General features: G+C 70.2%; 1 protein-coding gene and 1 long non-coding RNA gene across 2 annotated transcripts; one reads left to right on the plus strand and one right to left on the minus strand.

The window, feature by feature from the left end:
- Nucleotides 1-1,851: 1,851 nt before the first annotated feature.
- LOC142074585 (uncharacterized) lies at nucleotides 1,852-2,573 on the plus strand. Its single transcript, XR_012670640.1, has 2 exons — nucleotides 1,852-1,938; nucleotides 2,417-2,573. It is a non-coding gene; the product is annotated as an uncharacterized LOC142074585 (long non-coding RNA).
- A 1,026-nt stretch (nucleotides 2,574-3,599) lies between these two features.
- Nucleotides 3,600-10,453, minus strand: LOC142074574 (dehydrogenase/reductase SDR family member 4-like). The gene is given in 8 exon segments (XM_075135272.1): nucleotides 3,600-3,746; nucleotides 3,826-3,881; nucleotides 4,252-4,386; nucleotides 5,180-5,392; nucleotides 5,471-5,530; nucleotides 5,532-5,573; nucleotides 6,356-6,533; nucleotides 10,413-10,453. Coding segments are annotated over 8 exon segments (840 nt in total). The 3' UTR covers nucleotides 3,600-3,631.
- Nucleotides 10,454-11,711: the final 1,258 nt, after the last annotated feature.

Raw genomic sequence — 11,711 nt, forward strand, 5'->3', positions numbered from 1 at the left:
CTGGGGGGGCCTATGGGGCACTGGGGGGGCCTATGGGGCCCTATGGGGTGCTGTGGGGCACTGGGGGGGTTCTATGGGGCCCTATGGGGTGCTGTGGGGGTCTATAGGGTGCGAGGGGGTCGCTGAGGGGGTCCTATAGGGTGCTATGGGGCACTGGGGGGGCCTATGGGGCCCTATGGGGTGCTATGGGGCTCTGGGGGGGTTCTATGGGGCCCTATGGGGTGCTGTGGGGGTCTATAGGGTGCGAGGGGGTCGCTGAGGGGGCCCTATAGGGTGCTATGGGGCACTGGGGGGGCCTATGGGGCACTGGGGGGGCTCTATGGGGCCCTATGGGGTGCTGTGGGGCTCTATAGGGTGCGAGGGGGTCACTATGGGGGCCCTATAGGGTGCTATGGGGCACTGGGGGGGCCTATGGGGCCCTATGGGGTGCTATGGGGCACTGGGGGGGCTCTATGGGGCCCTATGGGGTGCTGTGGGGGTCTATAGGGTGCGAGGGGATCGCTGAGGGGGCCCTATGGGGCTCTGGGGGGGCCTATGGGGCCCTATGGGGCTCTGTGGGGTTCTATAGGGTGCGAGGGGGTCACTATGGGGGCCCTATAGGGTGCTATGGGGCACTGGGGGGGCCTATGGCACTGGGGGGGCCTATGGGGCCCTGGGGGTCCCTCTGGGGCTGCTGACCCCCCCCCTCCCCCCCCCCAGCCCCCCCCTCCGGCGCCATCGAGTGGAGGTGAAATTCGCCGTGGGGCCGGGGACGGAGGCGGCGCTGGCGGCCCTGGGCGCCGTGGGGCTGCCCCCCACCCCCCCCTTCCGCGACTGCTACTTCGACGGCCCCGGGGCCCCCCTGGGCCGCGCCGACGTCTGGCTCCGGCACCGCCAGGGGCAGGGCTGGCAGCTCAAGCTGCCCCACGGCGACCCACGGCTGCCCCACGGCGACCCACGGCAGCCCCACAGCGACCCACGGCTGCCCCACGGCGACCCACGGCTGCCCCACAGCGACCCACGCTGCCCCACGGCGACCCACAGCAGCCCCACGGTGACCCACGGCAGCCCCACGGCGACCCACGGCTGCCCCACAGCGACCCACGGCAGCCCCACGGCGACCCACGGCAGCCCCATGGCGACCCACGGCAGCCCCATGGTGACCCACAGCAGCCCCACAGCGACCCACAGCAGCCCCATGGTGGCCCACAGCAGCCCACGGCGACCCACGGCAGCCCCACAGTGACCCACAGCAGCCCCACGGCGACCCACGGCCGCCCCACGGTGCCACCGAGACCCATAGCCACGCTCACCCCGCCCGACCCCCCCCCAAAACAGCCGGGAGCAGCCCCCAGCTGCCCCATAGTGGCTCTGAGCCCCCCATAACCCCCCCAAACCCCATAGCGGCCCCGATCTGCCCCATAGCCCCCCCAAACCGCCCCATAGCCCCCCAGATCCCTATGGCAGCCCCGAGCCCCATAGCCCCCCCAAACCCCATAGCCCCCCCAAGCCCCATAGCCCCCCCCTGCCCCATAGCCCCCCCCCACCCCATAGCCCCCCAGCCCCCCAAAGCCCCCCAGCCCCCCATAGCCCCCCCAAACCCCATAGCCCCCCCCCACCCCATAGCCCCCCAGCCCCCCAAAGCCCCCCCCCGCCCCCCAGCGCCACGACCGCCTACCGGGAGGTGTGGGGGGACGCGGGGGTCCTGGCGGAGCTGATCCGCGTCCTGGGGGTGCCCCGGGCGCCGTGGGGCAGCGTGGGGGAGGCCCTGGGCCCCCTGGGCTGCGCCCCACGGCCTCCTTCGTCACCCGCCGGCGCAGCGCCCGCCTGGGGGGGCTGCGGGTGGAGCTGGACGAGGCCGATTTCGGGTACGGGGTGGGGGAGGTGGAGGAGGTGGTGGGGGACCCCAGGAGGTGGCGGCGGCCAGGAGGCGCGTGGAGGGGGTCTGCAGGGCGCTGGGTGAGTGGGGGCGGGGGGGGGTGGGGGAGGGGGAGGTGGGGGGGAGGTGGGGGCGGGGGGGGATGTGGGGGGCGGGGAGGTGGGGGGGATGTGGGGGGCATGGGAGTGGGGGGGGAGATGGGGGATATGGGGGTTGGGGGGGGTCATGGGGGATGTGGGGGGTCGTGGGGGGAGATGGGGGTTGTGGGGGGAGGTGGGGGTCATGGGGGTCATGGGGGTCACGGGGACGTGGGGGGAGATGGGGGGTGTGGGGGTCATGGGGGACGTGGGGGTCACGGGGGTCACAGGGATGTGGGGGTCATGGGGGTTGTGGGGTCATGGGGGTCACGGGGACGTGGGGGGAGATGGGGGGGTGGGGGGTCGTGGGGGTCATGGGGGACGTGGGGGGCAGACGGGGGGGCCGTGGACGTCCCAAGTCGTGTCCCCCTCCCCTGACCCCGCTGTCTTTCTTCTCCCCCCCCCCCCCCCGTGACCCCAGGGGCGGAGCCCCAGCGCCGCGTTCCCGGGAAGCTCAGCGTCTTCCTGGCCCGGCACCGCCCCCGTTACTACGAGGTGCTGCGAGACGCCGGGCGCCTGGAGGGGCTGGAGGAGGGGGCCCCCCCGCCCCACCCCCAATAAACCCTGCCTACGCCCCGCCTCCGCCTCCAGCCTGGCGCCGCCGCCCCCTTTCCCCAGGGAGACGCTGACAAGATGGCCGCCCCCGATGGGTGCCGCCATGTCGGCGCCCCAAGATGGCCGCCTGACCCCCCCAAGATGGTCGCCCCAAGATGGCCGCCCCCAATGGGTGCCGCCATGTTGGCGCCCCAAGATGGCCGCCCGACCCCCCCCAAGATGGCCGCCCCCAATGGGTGCCGCCATGTTGGCGCCCCAAGATGGCCACCTGACCCCCCAAGATGGTCGCCCCAAGATGGCCGCCCCCCAAGATGGCCGCCCCCCGCGGAGGCCGCCATGTTGGAGCCTGGTGGGTGCCAGGGAGGGGCTTTTATTGGCTCAGCGCTTGGGGGCGTGGCTTGCGGCCCCTGTGGGCGTCCCGGAGCCCCTATAGACCCCCCTATAGACCCCAACATCCCCCTATAGACCCCCTATAGACCCCGATGTCCCCTATAGACCCCCCCCAAAACTCCCTTATAGGCCCCAACGTCCCCTATATCCCCCCTAACCCTCTTATAGATCCCGATGTCCTCTGTAGGCACCCCAAAATCCCCCTATAGACCTGTTGTCCCCTATAGATGCCCCAAAACTCCCCTATAGGCCCCAATGTCCCCTATATCCCCCCCCCCGAACCCCCCATAGACCCCGAGGTCCCTATATCCCCCCTTAAACCCCCTATAGACCCCTCAAACCCCCCTATAGACCCCAAGGTCCCCTATAGATCCCCTATAGACCCCGAGCTCCCTTATATCCTCCCCTATAGGCCCCGATGTCCCCTATACCCCCTCCATAGACCCCGAAATCCCCCATAGACCCCCCCAACCCCCCCCTATAGACCCCAAGGTCCCCTATAGATCCCCCTATAGACCCTGAGGTCCCCTATACCCCCCCCTAGACCCCAAGGTCCCCTATATCCCCCCTCCATAGACCCCAAAGTCCCCCGTAGACCCCCCAACCCCCCTATAGACCCCGAGGGCCCCTATACCCCCCCCCGAGCCCCCATAGGTCTCTCAGGCCCCTATAGCGGGGCCCCTATGGGCCCCTATAGGCGGGAGGGGGCCCCCCCGGCCACCACGATGGTCTCGCCCACCACGTAGGCGGCGGCGGGGGAGCAGAGGAAGGTCACGACCTCGGCCACGTCCAATGGCGTCCCCAGCCTGGGGGGGGGGGGAGGGGTCAAAGGTCACGGGGGTCAGGCGGCTCCGCCCACCCCGGCCCCGCCCCGCCCCGCCCCACCTGTCGATCCCCATGGAGGACATGGCCTGCGCCCGGGTGGCTTCGTCCTCCCAGAGCTGCGAGAGAGGGCGTGGTCATGGCCCCGCCCACCCCGCCAGCCACACCCCTTCCAGGCCCCGCCCACCCGCCAAGGTTCCCGCTCCCTCCCCCTGGGCCTCCTGCGACCCCTGGAGATGGCGCCCACCTCCGGGCCCCGCCCACCCGGGCCCCGCCCACCCCGCAGACCACACCCCCGCGCCGCCCCACCCCCTGCAGGCTCCACCCCGCGTCCAAGCCCCACCCTCCCTCGGCTCCACCCACCTCCAGGCCACACCCCCCACCGCCACCTTCAGATCCATCCGGTTCCCCCAAGCCCCGCCCTTGCAAGCCAAGCCCCGCCCCCGGGCCCCGCCCCCCGGGCCCCGCCCCCCGGGCCCCGCCCCTCACGGCAGCGCTGAAGCGGGTCTGGATGAGGCCGGGGGCGACGCCGTTGATGCGGACGTTGCGGGGGCGGAGCTCGGGGGCCAGGGCCTTCACCAGCCCCAGCAGCGCCGCCTTGCTGACGCTGTAGGGGCCCAGCGCCTGGCCCCGCCCACCCGTCACCGCCACGCCCCGCCCCGCCCCGCCGCGAGACGGGAGGGGGCCCGGCACCCGCCCCACCCATCGCCCACCCCCCCCCCCCCCGGTCCCACCACCAGCCCCGCCCATCAACCCCGCCCACCACCCATCAGCCCCGCCCATCAACCCCGCCCACCACCCATCTCATCATCAACCCCGCCTATCCCAGCACCCCCACCCCTCAGCCCCGCCCATCAACCCCGCCCATCAACCCCACCCGCCACCCATCAGCCCCGCCCATCAACCCCACCCATCGCCCATCAGCCCCGCCCATCAACCCCGCCCACCACCCATCAACCCCGCCCATCGCCCATCAACCCCGCCCATCAACCCCGCCCACCACCCATCAACCCCGCCCATCGCCCATCAACCCCGCCCATCAACCCCACCCACCGCCCATCAACCCCACCCATCAACCCCGCCCATCAACCCCGCCCACCACCCATCAACCCCACCCACCACCCATCAACCCCGCCCATCAACCCCACCCACCGCCCATCAACCCCACCCATCAACCCCGCCCATCAACCCCCGCCCACCACCCATCAACCCCACCCACCACCCATCAACCCCGCCCATCAACCCCACCCACCACCCATCAACCCCACCCATCAACCCCGCCCACCACCCATCAACCCCACCCACCACCCATCAACCCCGCCCATCAACCCCGCCCACCACCCATCAACCCCGCCCATCAACCCCACCCACCCACCCCGCCCATCCCAGCACCCCCCGCCCACCCCTCCCCCCTCACCGGCAGGGGCTGGTACGCGGCCACCGAGGACACCAAGACGATGGCCCTCCCCTGCATAGGGAGGGGGGCGGAGCACAGCAATGGGCGGGGCGCCTCCGACCGCGCCCCAGCCCCACCCCGCCAAGCCCCGCCCTCCTCCTCACCCCTCTTCTCCATGTGGGGCACCGCCAGCTGCACCAACATGGCCGCCGCCGTCACGTTGACATGGAAGATCTTTGGGGGGGGGGTGGGGGGCGTGGTTAGGGGTGGGTGTGGCCAATGAGGGCGTGGCCAAGAAGGGGCGTGGCCCACCTTCTCCCAGACGGCCTCATCGGCGTCGAGGGTGGGGCCGAAGGCGGGGTTGACGGCGGCGGTTGGAGACCAGGATGTCGACGCCCCCGTAGGTCTCCAGGGCCTGGGGGCGGCCGGGGCTGGGACCCCCAAGTCCGCCCCACGGCGCCCGGGACCCCCAAGTCCGCCCCACGGTGCCCCATAGCCCACGGCCACCAGGACCCCCAAGTCCGCCCCCCGGCACCTGGGACCCCCAAGTCCGCCCCACGGTGCCCCATAGCCCACGGCCACTGGGACCCCCAAGTCCACCCCACAGCACCCAGGACCCCCAAGTCCACCCCACGGCGCCCCATAACCCCCGGTGCCCGGGACCCCCAAGTCCGCCCCACAGCGCCCCATAACCCCCGGTGCCCAGGACCCCCAAGTCTGCCCCCCGGCGCCCCATAACCCCCGGCGCCCGGGACCCCCAAGTCCGCCCCACGGCACCTGGGACCCCCAAGTCCGCCCCACGGCGCCCCATAACCCCCGGTGCCCGGGACCCCCAAGTCCGCCCCACAGCGCCCCATAACCCCCGGTGCCCAGGACCCCCAAGTCTGCCCCCCGGCGCCCCATAACCCCCGGTTCCCGGGACCCCCAAGTCCACCCCACGGTGCCCCATAACCCACAGCCACCGGGACCCCCAAGTCCACCCCACGGCGCCCGGGACCCCAAGTCTGCCCCCCGGCGCCCATAACCCCCGGTGCCCGGGACCCCCAAGTCCGCCCCCCGGCACCTGGGACCCCCAAGTCCGCCCCATGGCGCCCCATAACCCACGGCACCTGGGACCCCCAAGTCCACCCCACGGCACCCGGGACCCCCAAGTCCGCCCCCCGGCGCCCCATAACCCGCGGCCCCCCGGCCCCCCACCTTCTGGATGAGGCGCCGGCGGTCCTGGGGCCGCCCCACGTGGCAGACGACCCCGCTGACCTCCAGCCCCCGGCTCCGCAGCTGCCCCACGGCGGCCTCCACATGTGGGGCGCGGCGGGAGCTCAGCACCACCCGCGCCCCCGCCCCCGCCAGCCCCGCCGCCACCGCCAGCCCGATCCTGGGGGGCGGGGGGGTCAGGGGGGGCTATGGGGGTCTCAAGGGTGGGGGGCTATGGGGCTGGGGGGGCTATGGGGGGGCTATGGGGTGATGGGGGCCTATGGGGTCTCTAGGGTTGGGGCTCTATGGGGGCTATGGGGGGGCTATGGGGGGGGCTGTAGATCTATGGGCACATGGGGGGTCTACAGGGTGGGGGGCTATGGGGCTGCTATGGGGCTGTGGGGGGGCTATGGGGGGCTATGGGGTCGCTATGGGGCTGGGGGGCCTATGGGGGGTCTATGGATCTATGGGGACATGGGGGGTCTATAGGGTGGGGGGCTATGGGGCTGTGGGGGGGCTATGGGGGGCTATGGGTCGCTATGGGGGGGCTATGGGGCAGCTATGGGGGGGCTATGGGTCGCTATGGGGGGCTATGGGGGGGCTATGGGGGGCTATGGGGCAGCTATGGGGGGCTATGGGGCAGCTATGGGTCGCTATGGGGGGCTATGGGGGGCTATGGGGCAGCTATGGGTTGCTATGGGGGGGCTATGGGGCAGCTATGGGTCGCTATGGGGGGGCTATGGGTCGCTATGGGGGGCTATGGGGGGCTATGGGTTGCTATGGGGGGGCTATGGGGCAGCTATGGGTCGCTATGGGGGGCTATGGGGGGCTATGGGTTGCTATGGGGGGCTATGGGGGGGCTATGGGTCGCTATGGGTCGCTATGGGGGGTTATGGGTCGCTATGGGTCGCTATGGGTCGCTGTGGGGGGCTATGGGTCGCTATGGGGGGTTATGGGTCGCTATGGGTCGCTATGGGTCGCTATGGGGCAGCTATGGGTCGCTATGGGTCGCCGTGGGGCGCCGTGGGGGCGCGGGGTCACTCACCCGTCGGTGGCGGCCGTCACCACCGCCACCTTCCCGGCCAGCGGCCCCCGGCCCTGGGGGTCCCCCCCCCCCGGCCGCCCCGCGCAGGCCGCTGCCCCCCGCCCGCCCCACGGCGCCCCACATCCTCCCCCGCGGCCTCTGCCCCGGACTGGGAGGGACTGGGAGGGACGGGGAGGGACTGGGAGGAGACTGGGGGGGTACTGGGGGGGTACTAGGGAGCACTGGGAGGTACTGGGGGGGTACTAGGGAGTACTGAGAGGTACTGCAGTGGTACTAGGGTTACTGGGAGGGGACTGGGGGGGACTGGGAGGGGACTGGGAGGGACTGGGGGGGTCCTAGGGGGTACTGAGGGGTACTGGAGGGCATTGAAGGGTACTGGGAGGGTACTGGGGGGGTACTGGGGGGGAATGGGAGGTAGTGGGTGGGTACTAGGAGTATTGGGAGGTACTGGAGTGGTACTGGGGTTACTGGGAGGGTACTGGGAGAGAGTGGGAGGGTAGTGGGAGGGACTGGGGGGGTGCTAGGGGGTACTGTGTGGTACTGGAGGGCATTGAAGGGTACTGGGAGGGTACTGGGGGGGTATTAGGGAGTACTGGGGGGTACTAGGGAGTACTGGGGAGCACTGGAGTGGTATTGGGGTCACTGGGAGGGTACTGGGAGGTACTGGGAGGGGACTGGGAGGAACTGGGGGGTTGCTAGTGGGTACTGAGGGGTACTGGAGGGGTACTAGGGAGTTCTGGGAGGTACTGGGGGGGGGTTAATGGGGAGGTATTGGAGGGGACTGGGAAGTACTGGGTGGTACTGGGTTTACTGGGGTGCACTAGGAGGGTACTGGGGCACACTGGGGAGGTAGTTGGGGGGTATTAGGGGGTCCTGGGAGGTAGTGGGGGTAGTTGGGTATACTGGGAGGGTACTAGGACGGTACTGGGAGGTACTGGGGGGCTACCGGGAGGTACTGACTCCTCTCGGCCCCCGCTCGGGTGGGCTCGGGCCCCTTCGGGCGGGCTCGGCTCCTCTCGGGTCCCTTCGGGCGGGGCTCGGCTCCTCTCGGGCCCCTTCGGGCGGGCTCGGCTCCTCTCGGGTCCCCTCGGGCGGGCTCGGCTCCTCTCGGGTCCCTCGGGCGGGCTCGGCTCCTCTCGGGCCCCTTCGGGCGGGCTCGGCTCCTCTCGGGTCCCCTCGGGCGGGCTCGGCTCCTCTCGGGCCCCTTCGGGCGGGCTCGGCTCCTCTCGGGTCCCCTCGGGCGGGTTCGGCTCCTCTCGGCTCCGCTCGGGCGGGCTCCGCCCCCTCCCGGGCTCGGGCGTGTTCGGCTGCCGTTCGGCTCCCGGCCCGAGCGCGTTCGGCTCCGCTCGGGTCCCGTTCGGCTCCGCTCGGCCCCCCCATAGAGCTTCAAGGTACCTTGGGGGGGGGGCAGCCTATAGGGTCCCCTATAGGACCCCCTATGTCCCCCATGCCCCGCCCAGAGGACCGGGGCATCCGGAGGGTCCTGGGGCCGCCCCGCATCCACCTGATGCTGCCGGCCCGCCTGGAGAGCCAGCCCGGCGGCTGGGGGAGAGGGCGCTGGGGGCACTGGGAGGCACTGGGGGGCACTGGGAGGGAGAATGGGAGCACTGGGAGGGGGAATGGGAGCACTGGGAGGGCGAATGGGGGCACTGGGAGGGACTGGGAGGCACTGGAAGGGCGATTGGGGGCACTGGGAGGCACTGGGGGACACTGGGAGGGAGAATGGGAGCACTGAGAGGGGGAATGGGAGCACTGGGAGGGCGATTGGGGGCACTGGGAGCGCAATTGGGGGCACTGGAAGGGCGATTGGGGCACTGGGAGGCACTGGGAGCGGGATTGGGGGTACTGGGAGGTACTGGGAGGAAGAATGGGGGAGCTGTGAGGGACTGGGAGGAGGAGTGGGGGCACTGGGAGGGGGAATGAGGGCACTTGGAGGCACTGGAAGGGCGATTGGGGGCACTGGGAGGCACTGGAGGCACTGGGAGCGGGAATGGTGTTACTGGGAGGGACAGTGGGGCACTGAGAAGGGACTCAGGAGCTACTGGGAGGGATCTGGGCGTTACTGGGAGGACTGGGAGGTACTGGGGGCACTGGGAGGGTGTTACTGGTGTGACTGGTGCGACTGGCCCCCCACCCTGCCCCAGGGTTTGCACCAGCTGCCCCAAAACCCCCACTTTTCCCCCCAAACTGCCTCCCCCCCCCCCGCGACAGCCCCAGGGCCGTGGAGGGGGCGGGGCTTCCCTCCCCGCAGGCCCCGCCCCCGCGGGTGAGTGGGCGGGGTGAGGCGGCAGGCTCTGCCCCTCCCACCCCATAGAGGGGGATGTGTGTTGGGGGGCGTGGCCAGGTGCCGAAGCTCCACCCCCCACCATGTGGTGTCTCCAGGCCCCACCCAGCTCAGGGGCGTGGCCGGTAGAACAGCCAACCCACGGCGGTGAGGAAGGGGGCGGGGCCACCCCGAGGCTCCGCCCACTGCTCCTGCAGGTGGTCCTCCCCCTGCTGCAGGGCATGCTGGGATAGTGGGGGGGGCACAGGGCATGCTGGGATGCTGGAGGACTTTGGGGGGTCCTCCAGGGCATTATGGGATGCTGGAGGACTTTGGGGGGTCCTCCAGGGGCATTATGGGATGCTGGAGGACTTTGGGGGGGTCCTCCAGGGGCATTATGGGATGCTGGAGGACTTTGGGGGGTCCTCCAGGGGCATTATGGGATGCTGGAGGGATCCCCCGCCCCTGTCTGCTGCTCCAATAAAGATTTAATAACGGCGATCTCGTTAATGGCGTCCGCGAGAGGGAGAAGGGGCCCTTTAATGGTGGCTCCGCCCCCTTTCCGTCCCTTTCAGCGGCGGCTCCGCCCCTTTCCTGACTGTTTTAATGGTGGCTCCGCCCCCTTCCCAGCCCTTTTAGGAATCGCTCCGCCCCCTCAGGCTTCCTGCCCCTTTCAACAGTCGCTCCGCCCCCTTCCGCCTCTTTTACCAGTCGCTCCGCCCATTTAGCTGTGGCTCCGCCCCCTTCCTGACCCTTTCAGCGGTCGCTCCGCCCCCTCAGGCTTCCTGTTCATTTTAATGGTCGCTCCGCCCCCTCCCGCCCCTTTCAGTGCTCGCTCCGCCCCTCCTGCCTCTTTTAGCGCTCGCTCCGCCCCTTCCCGCCCCTTTAGCAATGGCTCCGCCCCCTTCCCACTCCTTTTAGCAGTCGCTCCGCCCCCTCAGGCTTCCTGCCCTTTTCAACGGCCACGCTCGCGCGCCCCCCCCCCCCCGCCCTTCCCTCAGGCTTCCCGCCCTTTTTAACGGTCGTTTCCCCTCAGGCTTCCCGCCCTTTTTAACGGTCGTTTCTCCTCAGGTTTCCCGCCCTTTTTAACGACCGCACTCGCGCCCCGCCCCCCCCCCTTCCCCTCAGGCTTCCCACCCTTTTCAACGGCCACGCTCGCGCGCCCCCCCCCCCCCCCCCCCCCCCCCCCCGAGCCCTTCCCCTCAGGCTTCCCGCCCTTTTTAACGGTCGTTTCCCCTCAGGCTTCCCGCCCTTTTTAACGGTCGTTTCCCCTCAGGCTTCCCGCCTTTTTTAACGACCGCACTCACGCCCCCCCCCCCTCCTTCCTCTCAGGCTTCCGCCCTTTTTAACGGTCGTTTCTCCTCAGATTTCCCGCCCTTTTTAACGGTCGTTTCTCCTCAGGTTTCCCGCCCTTTTTAACGACCGCACTCACGCCCCCCCCCCCTCCTTCCTCTCAGGCTTCCCGCCCTTTTTAACGGTCGTTTCTCCTCAGATTTCCCGCCCTTTTTAACGACCGCACTCACGCCCCCCCCCCCCCCCCCTCAGGTTTCCCGCCCTTTTTAACGACCGCACTCGCGCCCCCCTTCCCTTCCCCTCAGGCTTCCCGCCCTTTTCAGCAGCCACGCTCTCGTGCCCCCCCCCCCCGCCCCGAGCCTTTCATCTCAGGTTTCCTGCTCTTTTTAACGGTCGTTTCCCCTCAGGCTTCCCGCCCTTTTTAACGACCGCACTCACGCCCCCCCACCCACCCCCCTTCCCCTCAGGCTTCCCGCCCTTTTTAACGGTCGTTTCTCCTCAGGCTTCCCGCCCTTTTTAACGACCGCACTCACGCTCCCCCCCCCCCACCCCCCTTCCCCTCAGGCTTCCCGCCCTTTTTAACGGTCGTTTCTCCTCAGGCTTCCCGCCCTGTTTAACGGTCGTTTCTCCTCTGGTTTCCCGCCCTGTTTAACGGTCGTTTCTCCTCTGGTTTCCCGCCCTTTTTAACGGTCGTTTCTCCTCAGGCTTCCCGCCCTGTTTAACGGTCGTTTCTCCTCAGGCTTCCCGCCCTGTTTAAC

The sequence above is a fragment of the Calonectris borealis genome, chromosome 38, assembly GCF_964195595.1.
Source record: "Calonectris borealis chromosome 38, bCalBor7.hap1.2, whole genome shotgun sequence".
Taxonomy (NCBI): Eukaryota; Metazoa; Chordata; class Aves; order Procellariiformes; family Procellariidae; genus Calonectris; species Calonectris borealis.